General features: G+C 44.3%; 1 protein-coding gene across 1 annotated transcript in view; it reads right to left on the reverse strand.

The window, feature by feature from the left end:
* Nucleotides 1-2823: 2823 nt before the first annotated feature.
* Nucleotides 2824-19501, reverse strand: part of fto (FTO alpha-ketoglutarate dependent dioxygenase) — a 120169-nt gene continuing 103491 nt past the window's right edge. The window contains exons 9-10 of the mRNA XM_022194983.2: nucleotides 5756-5896; nucleotides 2824-4329 (exon numbers count right to left, since the gene is read on the reverse strand). Of these exons, the coding sequence (XP_022050675.2) occupies nucleotides 4323-4329; nucleotides 5756-5896 (148 nt within the window). The 3' untranslated portion in view covers nucleotides 2824-4322. The remainder of the gene's footprint in view (nucleotides 4330-5755; nucleotides 5897-19501) is intronic.

A 19501-nucleotide genomic window follows, 5' to 3' on the forward strand; every position in this document is an offset into this window, starting at 1 on the left:
TCTGGAGTGTATGTGAGAGGTGGGGAAGTGATGAGGAGGAGGAGGATGTGGGAGAGATTAGAGAAAAGAAGGACAGAGGAGGAATTAAGTGCAGCATTTTGCAGTGTGTCGGATTCACTAGTCACAGTTTTTGTCACCTTTTGTTTCGACTAAATTTAGCTAAAGTGAAGCTGAAATGATGCTGGAATAAAGGAGACAGAGTTCGCTAACAAGCAAAACTGGCGTTGTGTTTGGTGCCCTAAAGCAATTCAGGTGATTTCTGTTATCAGATCAAATGATACAATGGAACAGACAGTTTCGCCTATAAAAGCTTCCAGTCTTTGACCTGTTTTGTTTACAGTAGCCATGGTATTTAAATTGATGTGGAAATGATACAAAGATGACCTTTCAGGAGAGATCCTGTAGTTTGGAATGTAACTGAAGATGGGGTGGAAAATTGCAGCCGAAGTGTACAGGAAGGCTCAGATTAAGACGAGGAGTGAATGGGAGAAATGGGTCAGCCACTTCAGACTGGAAACGAGAGAGGCAGAGATAAAGAGACGGAGGTCCTGCAGGACACACGATTTTGGGGCTGCTGGTCACCAGAGTCGGGGCCACAGCAACGACCCACAAACATGCTCTACATTTGATCAGACTGCTGTTTGATCTGCAAGGCCTCGCTCCCCCAAGACCCCCCTCTGCACTCTTCAGCCACACACACACACACACACTCATCATGCCACAGCCTCTCTTCATCAGAGCTGCTCAGCTGCCAGGATCATGACAGCATCAACACCGGCATCAAGACTTCACCATCAGTTCACTCTCACTCTAATACAAAGTGAACCGGGGGCTGGGAAACATGTCGGTTGTGATAAACCTACTAAAAGAGAGGACAGTTGGTCTACAGGATGAGATGGTTTAGATTTTAGCAGCTCCAGTGAAAATCGGTTTGGTCTGGTCCTGGATAAGATAGCAAATTAAGACAGTCAGAGTTTTTGCACTTTTTCTATATAAACATTTGTTTGATTATCTGGCACAACAGCAGAAGTGCAGATCCAGGTAAAAATTACTGGCAACTCTTATTTCATCTTGATCCTGTCAAATGACTTTTATTTAACATTTAACATAAACATTTCGTCATTGATAAATGTAAATGAGACATGGATAAAATCTCCATCAGCAAAGTAAAACAGGGTGATATAGTTAGTTCAGATCCGTAACTTTTTGTGTAATTCTCACTGACAGACTGCTGCTCTTGCTTTATGTGCAGCCTTGTATTTATGCTGACGAGAAACTTCTTCTGTCTGCCTTTTTTATGACCTTTAGTGCAATTAACAGTTGCAAAACATTAGGGCTTGTGTTGCTTCACATGTAGTCAATCAAGTCAATGTTTTGTCGGTGCTGAGTGGTGTTTGTCTGTGTTGGTGACAAATGAGTGCGGCCCGTCCCACTGCTGACAGCCGCCCCAGAGCTGCGATGCTATCTTCAGCTCCTCTGCCTGCTTCTACAATTACTACTGCCTCTGTGGCCCCGGGGCCTCCAACGCCAGCCTGCACACAGGAATCTTGGATACACACAATCACACACAGATACATTACACACCTCTATTCATTTGTACAAACTCATGTTGAAGACGTTTCACACGTTTTCGTTCTTCTACATAGCGAACATGCGTTTTTACAGTGTACTGTACATGCACTGATAACCAAGCTGAATTGTACAGTCGCCACTCTAAATATGTCATGGTTAAGGTCAGATTCCTCTGTTCAATACACAAAATACAGCTGTCCTTCACTGGCATTGACAGAATTATGAATCAACCAAAATAATACCATAAATCTTCAGAATTACTTCACAAAGTGGATATAAAAACACTTTAAAATCCGTTTTGAGGATTCATTTACCTACACTGCAATCAGCGCCAGCCTTCTTGCCACACACTGAAACATTTGACTGGGATATGACCCCAAACCGATACCTTTCCCCACCACACACCTGGTTATTTTATCTCCCCCTGCACCTATTGTTGGCCTAATTGAGGGTGGCTCGGCTGGTTGGCTGGCGGCTGACCCCGGTCAGAACAATGCATACCTGTGGCTCTCACCAGCGCTGTGTAATTGTCTCTTCAAGTGGGGGCCCTTTTTTCAGTCGGCCCCCGAGGGGAGAGCGCTCCGCACTCATCCATCACTCAGTCACTCAGCCACTACAGGAAGTAGTTAACATTAGCGACCTCTGGGATGGCGGCTGGCGAAGGGTGTGGAGCTGAGGTTTTGGAGAGATACGCAGAATATTAGCCAGCACTTCATTACAGGGAGTGACATCACTCACTCAATCAACCTGTCAATCAAGCTGTCGTAGGAGATGTTTGCTCTGCTAATCCAGCCGGCTCCTTTGAAGTTTAGAGCAAGAAGCAGCTGGGCATAAAACAAAGTAAAAAACTAAGACAGATAATTAGATCTACGTACTTAAGTATTACACAAAGACTTAAGTCGGCAGGGTTCTTTGGAAATTATATTTACATGCATGAGGAAATGCTTTACTGTGCATGTTCCTGCCAGTGAGCTACACCAACAAATAAGGGATGTTTGCCTGTCTTTGTTTATAGAGGAAACCTCAGAGGCTATTTCAGAGCACAATACTCACCTTCAACACAGTGGGATGGTAAAGAGACGCATGACTGCTTTGGTTGGCGGGGTCAAAGGTCAAGTCAAAAATATTAGGAGAAATACAGTCAATCAATATGTAAACTGACACAAACACATGTGTATGAATAAACTTCTGTACCTGTTATATGTGTGTTATACATAAGGATTTTATAAAAAATGAGAAGGATGCAGGTCATTGGATAAAACACTGTTTTTTTTTTAATTTACTGCCATTCCTATTGCTTCAGACAGACAAGCTGTGGCGCAGGGAGCACAGAGTGATTCAAACAAGTCAACGCTACTGCCGATCTACAAACAAATCTCTCTGACAACAACAAACAACAAAGGCGCAGCAAAAGAAGAAGCAAGAAGAACAGCGTTTGGCAACCATTAACATCTTGGAAAAAACTTCAGAAGTAAAAAAAGGAGTGCATTCTGCATTTTTAATAGTAAACAGCATCTCTACTTCATCATGAACTAGATAGAAAGAAATCAAACGAGGAGGGCTGCTACACTGCTTTGACGTCGGCCCCCTTTTCCACCCTTTTTAGCTTTTTTGAAAGTGGATTTTGTCAGAAGCGCCGGATCTTTCTCTCGCTCTCTCGGATGGCCTGCAGCATTACAGGGGAATGTGGTGCTCTACACACTTTAAGAGTAATTAAAAGCGATTGAACAGCTGTAATTATGAGAAACGGCGGTTGTGTTCCGGGTCATTCTATCAGCGCTGCCTTTCATCAGAGCAGAAGCAGAGGGGCCCCGCTGCTAGTCTCTGTTTTCTCCATATGCACATCTTCGAGAACAAACAACTGGCAGGCAGCCTACAGGCTCACACACACTATCACATTCACACACGCGCGCCTTCGCATTGACATGTGGGAGGGCGAACGTGCACAAACACACAGGCCGGCAATTGATCGCATGTATATTCAAATGGCTAAATGCACACACATACACACTGTCAGGCATATATGGCACAAGCACACCACTGCACCATAAACACTTAACAACACATTCTTCATGTTCTCCACTGGGTGACATTCATAACTTTCTTATCCTAATCTTTCTTTGGTCTCTTCAGGCTTTTTTCCACTTCTGAACACAATAAAGGGGTTACACTATACACAAGTGAAGAATGCAATACCATGTGAGCAGTGAGTTTTCTTACCATTCTATACTGTATTATAACACTGTGTGACAAGTAAAAAGCATATATGTATGTACTGTACTGTGACTACTGAGAATGAGTCAATCCATTGATAAAAGCATGTCTGGGTTACATGAGATTAAGTAACAGAGTACACTGAAATAATAAATAGTTACACAATGTATGCTAACACTGAAATGCAGGTTCCACATATGTTTCGTTAGACTGTTGTGACACTAGTAGCTTGTTGCTAAGCTTTGCGTTGTTAGCATGTTACTGAAGCACTATTCTGAATCTACTGTGGTGGTCTGGTTTCCTTCCAGCCAAATCCAAGTTGGGGTGTGGCTGCGATGCCGGGGTCAGCTGGGGTAGTGGAGGGTGGAGTAGGGGGGTAGATGTAGATGCCCCAATCAAAAGGAAATCAATCTTGGTGGGATCACGACAGAGGTATCACCAGTGGTCTGTCCCCTCAGCTAATGTGGGGACCATTCAGAAAAGCTGGTGGGTTTTTTTTTTTCATATATTTCCCTCTCATATCCTCTCTCCATCCCTCACATCCTGTTGGAGAAGAAAAAAGAAATGCATAATGGTCAAAATGTGCCTTTTTTGTTTTATTTTCATCACATGCTATGACTGAGCGGGAGACCTTTTGTGAAGGGAACTTGAGGTTTAGATATAATTTTAAGCCTAATTTGGAAGTAAAAGATGGTTTGAGTTTGTATACTGATCAGTCACAGCCTTTTTGTGTCACAACAAAAGGCTGAAATGCCTTCAAAGAAGCCCAGAGGGGCCCATGATTCACACTGCGATTATGTTTGACTAATAGGAACACAATGTCCAACTTCATGTATTGGCCACTACAAAGACCAAGTCCACTGAATGATTATACACCAATCAGCCACAACATTAAAACCACCTGCCTAATATTGTGCAGATCCCCCTCATGCTGCCAAAACAGCTCTGACCAATTGCCAGGACCTCTGAGGATGTCCTATGGTGTCCTGCATTGGGACGCGAGGAGCAGATCCTTTGGGTCCTCTGGGCTGCAGGGTGGGACCTCCATGGACTGGGCACATTGTAGGGCATCTTTTGGATGCTCAATCTGATTGGAATCTAGGGATTTGCAGGCCAAGTCAATGCCTTCGGAACTTTTTCACGTTCCCCCGAGTCATTCCTGTGCAGGTTTTGCATTGGGGTGGGGCTCATTCTGCTACTCCAGTGCCATGGGGTAGTCTGCTTGGACTGTACCAATATTTAAGCATGTCGTACATGAAAAGTCCACATGAATGCCAGGACTCGAGGATTCTCAGCAGACCCTTGCATTGTAACAAGGTGATCAGTGTTACAAATGTCACCGGTCAGTGGTTTCTGTGTTGTGGCTGATCACTGTATATGACTCACTAGAGTTTATGATAAGACTGGGTGAGCAGTTTCAGTGTTTAAATAACGCACCATATGTGTAAAGACAGATGTGAGCGTGTGGTTTGTGCATCTGTGAATGAAGTGGCAAGGCCAGGCCAAACATTTTTTTGGAGCCATGAGCAGATTTTGAGCAGCCTCCAAAGCTGAAAAACTGATACTGGATTGAATAAGCAGTTGTCAAAGTAATTTCAAGTTATTTATTTATTTTTCATGTTTCCTTTATGGGCCCCAAGTAGCCATTTAGTTTGCTTATGCCTTCGGCCAGCTTTTCCGCATTTGTCACTTGGTGTGCGAAGCATGCAAGATTGTGTTTACATTTCTTATTTGACTGTTCACGCATTGGTCTGTAAATAATTACTTCAGTATTTATGTGCCTGTGTGTATTTATGTAAGACATTATTAAGAAATGATCATTTGTCCAATAAACCATAGGGAAATAATGATAAGACAAGTTAGTCACCTGTGAATGGATGCATGCTGCATGGGCTATACACATATATAGAGATATATGTACGCAATGTGTACTTAAGCACATGTCCACACTTCAGCATCTCGGGCCCACCTCCAGAGCAGTGACTCCACTCTGTTGATGATGTCAGCCAGATCAAAGGGCAGAGGCATGCTGGGGTCATCCACACCCCAGAAGGGCCGGTCCACTGGGGCCTCCTCAGGGGGTAATGTCTGGGCCAGACTCGAGTGGCACCTGAGGCGACAGGACACAGGAAACAAACAAACCCATTAACTCCTCCCTCTCAACAAAACCAACTGGTGGACCCTCACCAACATTAGGGCACACTTCTCAGCTCACTCACAAAACTTTCCACTAGTGTTTCTTACCTTGCTACAGCTGTGGCAGAGACATTTTCACAACACGTGTGATTTGAAATTGACCAACATTCATTTCCTGGAGAACTACCTTGTATGTATCCATACCCACTACTTGCAAAATCTCACCTAAACCAAAAGATTCCCATCTTCACATCATTAGTACTAATAGTACATACAGTATAACTAGTGCTAGTGAATACAGTGTGACTATAGTTTGTGAACATAAACACTCATCTTTTAATCTGGTCTTTCCGTAGTGACTAATAAAGAATCTAAAGGGGTCAATCCTAGAAATATCAAGTTGTTTAGTCAATAATATGTGTGAAGGTGTGCTAACCCTGCTCTAAACGCACAGTCTGTATTGTGTGTTTGACTAGAAGTTAAGAAAAGTAGAAGGCTTGTGTGTTCTTTTGATGACTCCCAATAACAGTGTATCAGACTATGACCTCCTTGATAGAAAAAAGTAAGTTTGTCAGCATAATCTCTAAAAGACGAAATCATTTGAAATTCTTGGTAAAAATGCTCCATGTAGTTTTTCACCCCCAAGACATATCATTAAGGACATTTAAATAATTTATCTTCATACAACTTCTCCATAATTAGGCAATGCAGAAATACTTTTAAGCCAGTAAAGCTCATTGACCTGAATGGAGCTGAGAGAAAAGGGGAAAGTCCCGTGTCAGGGAAGTGTTTCTAAAGCCATAAATGACAGCAACAGTAACATGGTGATGAGAAAACATGATATCATGTATCATGATTAATGCCCCATTCATCTTACGCACACACAGGCACACACAGCAGGATGCTTTCACGAGAACATCACTCTCTGTTGTTGCAATCATGACAGAGCAGTGAGAAATCCAGCCTCTTCATGTCACTGCATGATTTTTATATGATTAATAATCCGGGGTAAGTTGTAATTTTTACAGTGTTTGAAGCCCCCACAGACCTCGGCCACATCTTTTGTCAGACCTGTGTAAATATTTACTGCTGTGACTCTGTGTTGCTCTCTGCTGTCAGTGTAAATCTGCCCTCCCTCTGCCTCTTGACAGATGAGAGTGACCCCTGACCTGGAGGTGCAAAAGGGAGATGTGGAGGATGGCATTTTGTATGTTGTGTGTGTAGTGCGCGCATGTGTGCTTGTGAGTAGTGACCCAAGAATCTCCGTCTACAGCCACAAGGCCAGTTATATTCCCCACTCAGTCATTATGCCAGGGTCTGTCCTGTCATATCTCTTTACCTTATCCACACCCCAAAAAACCTCAAACAAGCCCCTCACATACACCCACACACGACCACCACCACCTTGTGGCCAGCGACTGACGGAAGGGATGGAGAGGGCACAGAGAGCCGAAGAGAAGAATATGGGGGTCAGTTATGGATGAGATGAGGGGATGTTAAAGTTGTCAGGGGACAGCCGGGGGCTGCCACAATTTGTGGTTATATATTTTCACTGGAGCCACTTAATGTTCGACTGGCTCTCGGCCTAAGTGCTGCATTTTGGTGCGGTTAGCCCTTTAAAGAGCTGCTGCATTATGGTGGTGAGGAGCAGCATTAACATCCACTGTCCAATATATCTTCAGCGCTCTGGATCAGGGCCTGATAATAGCATCTGTTAACATGCACTAAGTACCATTATGTAGCACATCACTTCATAAATAATACGATTAGGCGACCTTGGGGCTTTGCGACGAGCCGTGTGTTTAAATGTTCTCATCATTTATTTAGGGTGCGAATTAAAGGAAGCACCACTTCAGAGGAGGAGGAGGAGGAGGACATGGCTGGCATACATATCTACAGGGTGTGTGAGTGCAAACTGACCCAGACAGCACACACACACACACACACACACACACACTGTGTGGTTCTGCTGACATCAGCTTCAGGACACCATAGGCCAAGGGAACCCGGGCTTTTGATTTGGTCCGATTAAGTATTCATGCAGTAGAGCTATGAGAGAAAACACTTGCCTCTTTTCTGCTGCCCTGACTTATAATGAAAGGCTACATACCGTAAAAGCCCAACTAGCTGCCTTCAACAGAGCTGCTGCATTTATTTGACAAGGGATCTTGCAACATTAGCTTGCAAATAGAAGGCTCCTGGTTTACCAGAGATATAAAAGATATCAAGACTGGAAGACTATCAAAGATAATATAGTGAAGGTAATTCAGCACACACTTTTACACAGTCTACCACTGTTCGCAGAGTTCCGTCCCTTGACTGCTAAAATGGAACCAAACAAAAAGTCAATATGAAGCGAGGTGCCTTAAGCTCTCCAGGGCTCTTGCTAGAAATTCTGTGTAAGCCAAGGTGGCGTACAAACAAGGCTCACCAAAAGACTTTCCCATGGCAGAGCAGTCCACCTTAAAGTTAAGGTCAAAGACAAAGAGGTGTGCATGTGTGTGTGTGTGGGTGGGGCAGGGGGCGTCAAAGAGGGAGAGAATGTGTTTGTGAGTCCAGGCTGTTCCAATGGATTAACCCCAGACAGATATGGGCCTAACTATCCCATCTGGCGCTCGGTCAAGAGAGATTGGCAATACAATCACTCATTTCAATTTGCCCTGAAACCTTATAGCCTGGCAGGCCCCCGCTCAAATGGTATGCTAATGTGAAAGGTATCTAGGCTTCTATCGCCTCTATTCCACAGAGGCCTTTCCCTCCATGCAGCACAGTGCACTTGAACTGCGGCTGGGGCGGGAGCTCCACGGCCCTTGCTGCAATAAGGGCCGGAGCCCCCTTTGCGCTCAAACTAACCACTTTAGCTAAAGTGAGTGTTAATTATGGACAGGCAAAGCAGTCAATAAAAGGTTAATGTAAAAGTCAAAGGATAAATTCCTTTAAGCATTGCATCATTCCACCATCTCCGCGACCAACACACTGCTCGCAGGTCTCCTAATCAATACGTTTTACTGTAATGCGCTCCCCATCGATTTCCTCCCCCCTGCTCCATGGTCCGGGCTCCATCACTTGGTTAAAGAAAGGAAAGGGAGAGAGAGGTAGGGTGAAGAGAGGGAGAGAAAAACGAGTAAATAAAATGATTAACCTCGGTTTCACTTTGTTGTTTCACTCGTAGACTCTCTCTGAAAGGCTTGTTAGAAGGGTGCAGGGTGGTCCAATATCATCACTGCCATCACCTCCATCCCAACCATTCCAATCATCAGCATCATCAGTCCACTCAATCTCTGGCCAGTGTGTAATTGTGTAGCAGTACTCTCAAGCAGGGCCATACATTAAAAGGCCCTCTGCTCTTAACAGGATGGAAATCCGCCTAATAGACAACATCAGTGCTTCCGACTCATGCAATTACACTGATAAATGCACAATTGTGTCAGGCCAAGTGAAAAAGAACCCAGAGAACGTAGAGAGGAGACAACGCTTATTGCATTATTGCTATACGAGGTCATTTGTAACCACATGGGACTGGACAGCTTGGGCTGCTTGACTCAGGACATCATCTTAGGACATACCAGCTATCTTTTCTGAACTTGTCAGCTGTTCTATGTGAAAGTCATGCAAATGACCAATATGTTTCTCTGAATGCATGAAACAACCAATGACACCTTTAAAAAAAGATATTATTTATCAATCCCACTCCATTTACACAAGTCCCCTAAATTCACCTTGCAAATTTTCCTTATACACTGTTTATAGTTTAGAAGCTCAAAAAAGTGATGAGTTTCATGACATTCAAAAATAGGCTAGTATTGATGACTTTTCAAATCTGTGATTACAACTACCTGAACAATATGAGCGTTGGTAGTGCTCCGAGAATCATCTCCAAAGTATGTGCCATGCCCTACACAGTATCTAAACTGGACTAAAAAATGAAGCTTGCATAAAGGTACAATGAACATCAATCAATCATCGGTGTCAGTTTTGATCTGTATTATACGTTTGTGCTGATCAAGGGAAGCAAAATACCTCAGATCACCTGCTTCCTCGTGCTCTGACTGTGCTTCATCTGAGTCTCTAGAAATTTTGTGCAGGTGTGAATTTTTATGGTTTTGGCAGCCTGAGTGCCCGATAGCTGAGAATGCAATCAAACAAGTCATGAAAAAACAGGCATGTGTCTCATAAATCAGCCTGCCCCTGAAGGTAAGGCATGCAATCACGTCCCAAGGAGAGAGAAGAAAGAAAGAAGTACATTATCCATGTACATTCTGTATATGCAATACTGTGTACTAAATGAGTGATTGAGCACATCTGTCTTTGTATGCTATGCAGTTATATAAAAGGTGAAAAAGATAGACAGATAGCATTTATCTACATACTAATCTTTCCGCTGTGCTGTGCAAGATATTAGAGATGTTGTGGAAAGGGCAGTATAACAGGCAGTCATTCAGAACAAGGCCCAACCTGTGAAGTTTGGATCTCAACTTACACCACACGGGACTCCAAGGGTCCTGTGAACTCTGAGGGCTGTCCTCGTTAGAGCCTGAACGGTGCCTCAGATCCCCAACCACCATCTCCAGCTCCTATTATCCCAATCACTGCCACATTCAGCGTTAAATGTAAAGTGGTGCAGAATGTGAGCCAGCCAGCCAGAAAGAAGAAAGCGTGGGCAGGGCCGCGTCTTGAGCGTTTCCTCAGGATCAATCAAATGCTATTGTGTCTGCAGACAGCTGCTGACTGTACACTTTGTGAGTGTGTGAGGTGGGCAATTGTGGAGAAAGAAACAGAGAGGGAGGGGGCATCATCAAATGCATGACATATGTTCCTTTCATTTTGATTCCCTCTAAGGAGCCTGGGCTAATAAAACTAACATCTGATGCACTCTTTTCCCCTTTAATTAATGGTTGTGGAAACCACGCAAAAATGCATTAGCAAGAGAGGGGGTTAGGAGACGAGGCGGTTGCCGCGTGGTGCTTTCAACACCCCCAACCCACCCACCCACGTGCCACCATGGCTCTGCTGCTGCTGCTACTGGGAACAATGATTCTGCCAGGGAGCATGGGTACCTTTGGGTGGGGCTGCCCCTTCCTTAGACTCTGTGAGGTCTCCCTCTTGCCAGCTGCAGTCTGGACTGCTCATTAAACCACATGAAACAAATAAGGCTCATTATTGGCATCTCTAGCCAGCTGGAAACACAGGACCGTGAGCTTGCATTAGGTCCATGTGTTGTAAATAGAGTTAGCTGGAATCTTACAACAGGAACAGAGAAGTTTCGTTGTACCTGCACAGTCTCTGCCTGCTTCACACCCTGCGCTTGATGTGGTCTGGCTGGCTGCCCCGTCTAGAGCAGGGTGAACCAGATGTAACAGAAAAACACACACAAAGCAAGGTAGCCTCTAAACAGCCTTCATAATTGCAAGCAATAAAACACTATTGCAGTCTGGAAGTGCAAAGGAGGCAAGCCCCTCATCTACAGCTACTGCTCTCAAAAACCAGGTGGACGTCCATTAGGTGCTTAACAGTGTAACAAATTACCGAACACCCTGGCCCGCTCCTTCTCCTCCTCAGGCTACGGGATGGAATGTGGCCTAATGTCAACACAGGCGCAAAATTTACGAGCAGACAACTATTGTTCAAATGCAATCAGGTTCTAATAAAAAAAAAGGCAGGAAAAGGACAAACAGATAGGGCCCTCCTGGCCGTTTACTCTTCCGACAAGGGGTGGAGAGACAGATCACCCCCCGAGGCTCTGGGTCTGTGTGTGTTCATGAGTCTACGCCTGAGAGAGAGAGAGAAAGAGTCAAAGTGAGATTATGTGTCTGTGCATTTCAGACAGAAAAAGAGTTTGTGCGTGTGTGCTCCAGGCTGACTTTGGAGGCATGAAAGGGGCTGTGGCTTTTCGCCTACTAGCCACCTGTGCCAGGCTACAGGATTGTTCAACAGGAGCAGCTGACTTAAAGGAACAATGAAAAACAAACAACAGAAAGTTTACTCGGAGCCTTGTCAGTAACACCGCAAAGATAACGCCAAACAGGGACGGCCGCCTAGCTCAATTCAGCATCCCAAACGAGACACATGTGGCCAAATACCAGAGTGAGACATTTTTATCTATACAGGCAAAACTAATTAGAGCGGGTTCTGAAGAGACACAGAAGTTTTTCCTGATGACGCTATTTATTTATAAAGCCCAGGAGAGAAAATGGAGCAATAAGAGGACTTGATGGCGGGGGTAAAGAGGTTACGAGCCTGCGAGTGATTGCACTTTTTCACAGCTCGGCATTGCGAGGCTGTAAATCTGCTGTTAGGAAATCAGGAAGATGGTTAATGTGGCGTTGGGAGCACTAACTCTTAGTTTTTCAGGGCAATGGCATACCGTTGCTGTGAAAACTTGTTGTGCTGAGAGTGATCTTGTAAAACGATCATTTTTAACCCTTATTCCTCCCCCTCATCGCAGGCTCCCTCCCTTCTGGCCAAGCGTTAGTGCCCTGTGGGCATCATCTGAATGGTGCAATAAAGCTGATGATGGATGAGGCTTGCCTCAACAGCAGTGCAGCCGAACCACTGGGCGACACCTGACCCCAGTCACATGATAAGGTCGATCCAATGCAGGCACAATTCCCACCTGTCTTCAGGTGACAATGGCGGGGTCAAGCTGGCCCAGCTAATTATAGTCTATTGTAACTTAAATTGCCCAGTTACAAGTCATCCTTCCAGCTCCAGGGGATGTGGTGTTAAGTTCTGAAGCCTTTGTGTAAAGCAAAACTGTGAGATAGAAGCTTTAAACTGTTGCACAACAGTTATAGGGTTTCAGAATTGTGTATATTAAACTGCTTTACAAGAAGAAGAAAAAAGAGACAGTGAATTAGCTGTTCCTTTTAAACAAAGCATGGGAACAAACAAGCAAGTCTTTGAGAGCAGGAAACGTCTTTGAATAAATATGACATTTTGCTCAAACTGCATACAAAAAGTCACCTCATTGTTGACTCTGCTTGTCACGATGAGATCACATAATAGGCTCAGCAAACCAGTGATAGTAAACACACTCTGCTGAGGCAGTCATAAATCTTAAACCCAATAAATTGGACAGGGTCAGGTGTAGGCTACATGGCAATCAACAGGACATTCTTGTTAAACAAACAGCAAAAGATGAGCGCTTGATTTACACGGTTATAATGAACACTTTAAGCATTTAGCATGACAAACAAAGGAGTGACACACAGTAGGAGATGATGTTCCCACATGGTCAACAGCGCAGCAAAAAAGTCAACAAAAACTCACTGTTTACAGGACAGGATGTACTAATTCTGAAAATGTCAGGCAGGGTATACAGTAAGTTATGAGCTGCATTTTCCCAGTTGCCTTTCCCCCCCCCAGGAAACCATCTTTACAGAAAGTCCAAACTCAGTCAACTTCTTATCCAAGCATGAACAAAGCCTGTAGTATTTGTAACACAGTGTGTGAGTGTGTGTGCATTCATGCGTACACATGTGTATGCTGTGCATCCGTGCCAGAGGAGCGCTTTCTGCCAGGTGTTTGAACTTCTGCATCACCTGGTACTCCTGCTGCGTGAACACGAGTTTTGTTTCACCCTATTAAGTAAATAGTGTAATTAAAGGGCCTCAGCATTTAAAACGTTGTGAACAGCCAGCAATTTGTTTGGAAGAGCAGCCAGGCTAGGCCCTGAGGCACTGCACTAAACAGGATGCAAAGGGTTCACACAGCGAGCCAGGGAATGCAGTAAAATGGTGTGTGTGGGTGTGAGTATGCAAGTACCTGCCTATGCAGATGAGTTGGGGCAAAAGTTTTAGGTGGAGATGTTCATCACTCAATGAAACATGATCTCGGTGGTAAAAGGGGCTCTTTGTGGTCTAACAGTTACTTAATAGTGTAATATTTGTAGTGACAATGTCAGGACTTGATGCAGTAATTGCAAGACCTAAATAACTGAGAGCTGCGTTTGCTAGAGCCCAACCCTTTTGTCACAACAATACTAAGTAAAGAGTTGTGTTCACTGTTAAGTTAAATAAAAAGTCCAACTTGAAGGTGACACAGGCTTAGCTTGTTTGCCACAAAGACAACAATGAGACAAAGGCCAAAAGCAGAGCTCAGCATAATAAAAACGGAGGGATTACATCTGAAGCGGTAACAAAGATCAGCTCTCATATTAGTTTCCTCTCTTAATGATTTTTTCACTTCACAGACATCCACACTATGCACTACCTATCCCAGCGAGGATGCCTCTTACTAAATTCTCTGCCGTTACAGATGATCCAGGGTCAGCTGTGGGGAGTAAGAGAGGGATAACCTCTTTCTGAGCTCCACAGAAGCCCAGATGGCGGTGCGGAAGCTCTGATCCAAAAACTAGCTTACAACTCAATCACTGTGGCCGCATCTCCAAGTCCACAGTTTAACCCCCTCTGATGTCAGCCAAGGTCACAGATGCACACTTGAGAGGCAAAAAGAGCCAGGAGTGAAGTGCTGCCAGAGTCGAAGGAATTAGATCCGGGCTGAGTGGCCCTCATCTGGCTAAGCCTGGTAAGTAGCAAGACTAACAGGCTGAGGCACGGTGGTTTGGGTTCGCAGACGCGCATACACACACACACACCCATGCTTCTAAGCCTGCGCGCAAATGGACACAAACATAAATAAGGAGGTAAACACACACTAACATAGTCACACAACCAGACACACACCCCTCCCACACACACACGGAAGGACTCAGAGGGCTACAGATGGTGTGCCCTGGGCCTGGTGACTGGGGCTCTGATTGAGCTAGTTTTAGATCCAGTGTTGAAGCTGCCACCGTGCACAGGGCTCAGGGGTTGGGGAGGAAGACAAAGAAAAGCGGAAGGAGTGCATGAGGGGAAGAGAAGACAGGGTGGGGTTTAATTCCTTTCCCTGCATGGGGTCTCGTAACATTTTCAGTATGGCATTGACATCTCTCTGTCCATTTGTCCCTTTGCCCTATTGCCCAAGTGCAACCCCCTGTGTCTCCACCTAATACTTACCAGTGCAAGCATACACACAACAAACACACAGAGCATTAATACACACACACTCACACACAGTGGGAGCCAGCGGCCACTTCAGCCGTAATTCCGCCTGACTTCCGCTGTCTGACTGGCAGGAGACAGGGAGGGTGAGGACAACAAGCTGTGAATACGGGAAGAGACAGAAAATCATTGAGAACCTTGCCTTTATGAATCTTTGATGAGAGAGAGTGGGGGTTGGCGGGGGCTTTGCCTCTGGTTAAATCAGAGCATAGCGTGTGTGGTGTGTGTATGACTGCCAACAGAGGTTGAGATAAACAGGGTCTGGACCAGGCCCAGACAACTGCAAACCCCGCAGTCGGGAACATTTGTCCCTGCAATTAGTTGCTGTCCTCCCCATTCATGTTGCAGGTAAGTGGTACTGGTTGCTAGCAAAAGAGCTACAGCTATGAGAGCCCAGGCACGGGGTGGGAGGTTGAAATGTTGCAGGAGCACTTTGTTGCCAAGTCAAAGGCATCTTCCATATTTAATTATGCAGCTGGCAGCACCTCCACAGGTTTACCACCGATTAATCTATCAATCAATCTCTGTACAGGTGGCAGATACAATGACAAACAGTTTTGAAAACAATGTCACGCAAGGTTGCATGTGATGTAAACGTACTGGTTGGTATTCCTTTGCTATATAAATGTCGTTATTGACATGTTTATGTTGTGTTTGATGTTGTGCTTTGACACACTACTTGTTTTGCTGTTGTTAAGATATGCACCTGAGCTCACATGAAAAATGCTGCAAATTAGGATTTAACCTGGTACGAACCCTCGCTTTAAGATTTGAGGTGTTTTTTCATGAAACATTTCAATTTGACACTGATGAGTTAAAATGAATGGAAATGAGAGGTCTGTGAAAATGTCAATTTTTTCAGGATTTTAATGGTCCTTTGATGTGTATTCATTTGGTTAAAAGTATTCTCTCCTGTGATGACATTTGACTGCTTTGGGGTAACCCTTGAAAACAATGCTGTTAAATATATATGCAGTACAACTGTAAGATACATTAGAAACTCTGTTCTAAAGTTAAAAACTATAATGCTCATTTCACTAAACCTGGAGCTTAAAACACAACCATTCAAAATTATTCATTGAAGATGCCTGTTCCATTCATTTACAGTTTGCAGGCAGCCCTCAGCTTGGTAAGCGTTTTGCTTCTTATAGCTGACATCGCTGGTAATAGCCTCCATTTCTCATCCAAGAGAGAACCAGTTTAACACACACTAAAAGGTCTGGCTCTCTGCCATGACAAATGACATGCAACTTGGTGCAAGAAGAACAACAAACAATATGACGAGCTGGTATTATGCTGTCGTACACTGCCTTTTTCTGATTAACAATGATAAAGCATGTCGCAATGTCTTGTAAATACACACTAGCTTGCAATTAAAGCGTGGGAAGTTACATTACATCCACACCCATGCGGTGTTCCTTTTCTTCACTGTTCATTGTCTTACGCGCACACCTGTTCTGACTTCGGACACATGAAAAGCTGATGATGACTCAGAGGAGGTTGTTTTAATTAAAAATACAAGACGTGTTACAACAACCCTCTCTCACATCTCAGAAACTGCTTTTTAATTGATGTCAAGCAGGTGCCAATTTTCTTCTCAACATGAGTTAGGTTATGTTACGAAACAAGCAGAGCAGCATAGTAGCTTTATCTCATCTGCCACCTGTGACAGCTCAGAATTCAGAGTCCTCCAGGAAGCTCGGCTCATGTTGTGTCACCGATGAAGCCTTTTGAAGACTCGATTCATCCATCTGTCAGTGAGCACTGAGGTACTGCTGACTGACTTCCGATCACATAAGAGCTTGGCAATGAGATGAACTGTCTTAAGCTGATCAAGAGTTGCCTTGGCTTCCATCTACATCTGTCAGGTTCAAACTTTACACTTCGCTGCACATGTTGATTACATATAGCAAAGTACAGGCACAATTTCAAGCTGCTGTTTGGACTAATCTACTTTAGGCTTGAATTAACACAGAAATTCTACTTTCTAGGATCCTCAGATGAAGGTGGAGGATTGATTGACAACTAAAGTGCCTTTTCTCACAGCTTCTAGACCTGCCACAGCTGCGAACTTATATCCTACAGCCTCAGAAGAAGACAATGGAGAAGTATGCCAGGTTTGGGTTGGGTCACAAGAGCGAGTCTCACAGTGCCCCCTGATGGTTTGTACATGCTTTATGCCAGGAAGGGAAGAAGGAAGCGAAATGTGTGGTGTGACTGGAAAAAGTAATGCCAAGAAAACAACGTCACCTGACATCAAATGAAACCAGTGTCCAGTCTTTGTTGGCAGGCAAAAGGAGGTGAAAAGAGCAGTACTTAGCAGAGCAGCTAACCTGTGGTCTTATCTGCTGGACAAATCAATAGTCATGTCTGAGAGCAGAGCAGAGTATGCTGGGAGGGAGCTAGAGGGGCATCCCCTGGCCTGCTGCCCCCCAGGCCCCTCCTGGGGGGTACCTGCCTGTCTCGTCGCCCTCCATCTCTTCTGCTTCGGTGCTCCCATCCAACGACTACTTGCTCACACACACAGAGATCTATGGAACAAGGCCACATACACTCTGAAACAAGCATCCTGTGACATCTTGTTGCACCATCTATACTACGAAGTGCAACCGGGAATCCACATTGTTTAAATGTTACAATGCAAGTGCAGACTTGTGTAAGGTATTTAAGGGAGGACACAAGCCAATTCAAATGTGTGCAAGGGCATGCACACTGAGACACAAATGCACACATTGTTTTCCCCCGATACTTCACAGTACATGGACCCAATATGGACAACCTACAAATGGCCTCCCATTGCACTGGTTTTTCACACAACAGGGGAGAGGAAGTATTTCCTAATGCACAACTGAACATCGTCCTCACCTCACCAAAGAGCCTTGGAGAGCAGCTCAACTTGAAGCAAAATTAAAGCAGCACTGCTCCAAACTGCAAGTATACAGTTGTAAAATGTAGAGACCTTTCTCTTCGTCCCTCCTCCACTTGCTGCTGCCTACTTACTTTCAATCACAGTTAACATCACAGAGCAAGAAGTGGAGGGATGGGAGGAGGCGAAACACAAGCCTGCTGCACAATGCACTTGTCTGGCAGCTGCTTGGTCTGACATTTGAGGCCATAGGGACCTTGTTGAAAGAGCAGATGCTCACTGATGTACAGGCACAGGAACATGGCAAGTACACAAGTGGCTGAAGTCAGAAAAAAAATCTGCACAAACATATGACAGAAAAGAACAAGGGGAAAAGCTGGAGATGGCAGGCTCATGCAGAGATGTGTCTGAATGTAGAAACATGACCGTAAATACACAGCGGAGTGGACGCGACACATTGACATACACATAGATGGAAGACGACACCATGCAAACAGTGAAAAGATGTGAAATAGTAACTACCCTCATAAAAAACGTCAAATAAATATTTTCACACCCATATAGAAAATACATCTGTTGTAAATTTGAACAAAGGGACGCACAAATACACACACCGTCCTACTGTCCCAATGGACAGGTAGAGTAGACTGTTCAAGCATCTACAAGGGCTCAACTAATGGTTATTTTCATTGTTGATTAATAGTTTCAATATTTTCTTGATCAACTCATTTGCTGTTTAATCTATAAGATAAAAGAAAATTGTTAAAAAAAACCCAAAAACAATCAGTTTTTCCCAAAGGCCAATATGACATCCTCAGATGACACAAAGATATTCAGTTTGTCAAAGAGGAGGAAAGAAATCAAAAAATATTTGCATTAAAGAAGCTGGATTTAGAGGATTTAGACTGTTAATTCTGTTAGCTTTTACTTAAGATAATTAATCAATTATCGAAATAGTTGTCAATTCATTTAATATTTGGCAACTAATGGATTAACTGATGAATTGTTGCAGGTGTATCCACTTCGCATTAAAACATAAAAACTCATACTGCAACTCAAACTATATTCAACTTCTATATTGACCTATACTGGTCATATAATCACTCCTTTGAGTCAGCTGGAAAGGACAGTTTAGTGGTTAAGGCTGCAACAAGAAAAGATGAGTTTAGTGGGAGCTGGAGAAAAAGAGACGACAAATAAGGAATGATGGAAAGATAAGATGGGAAGAAAACAGATGGAAACAAAAGTGAGAAACACAAGACACAGAATGCAAAGTGAGAGAGGCACAGAGCAGGCAGCATCATGGCGCATCTCCGGCACAGAGAAATTAGTTTCCGCAGAGGACCGCAGGCAGCGTTATGGAAATGGGTGGCTGGCAGCTTCTTTGGCTGACTGTAAACAGGATCTTGGTAAGGCATATAGCCTCTGGTGAGGCCCACGGAGCCTGGCATCATCATGCTGCTGTGCTGAGCTGCAATACTCCCACGGTCCCTCCTTCTATCTATCTGGTTCCTCTGCTCCAACCTGCCCAAACTCCACTCGTGAGTAATTTATGAAGTGCGGTGGGGGTGGTTGCGGAAGCGATACACGCACATCCTGACACCAAATACATGACATGTTCCACATGTCTTCCCACAAAACTACAAAGAGCCCTTTTGTCTCTACAAAG

Source organism: Acanthochromis polyacanthus, chromosome 2, assembly GCF_021347895.1.
Source record: "Acanthochromis polyacanthus isolate Apoly-LR-REF ecotype Palm Island chromosome 2, KAUST_Apoly_ChrSc, whole genome shotgun sequence".
In the NCBI taxonomy this organism is placed as follows: domain Eukaryota; kingdom Metazoa; phylum Chordata; class Actinopteri; family Pomacentridae; genus Acanthochromis; species Acanthochromis polyacanthus.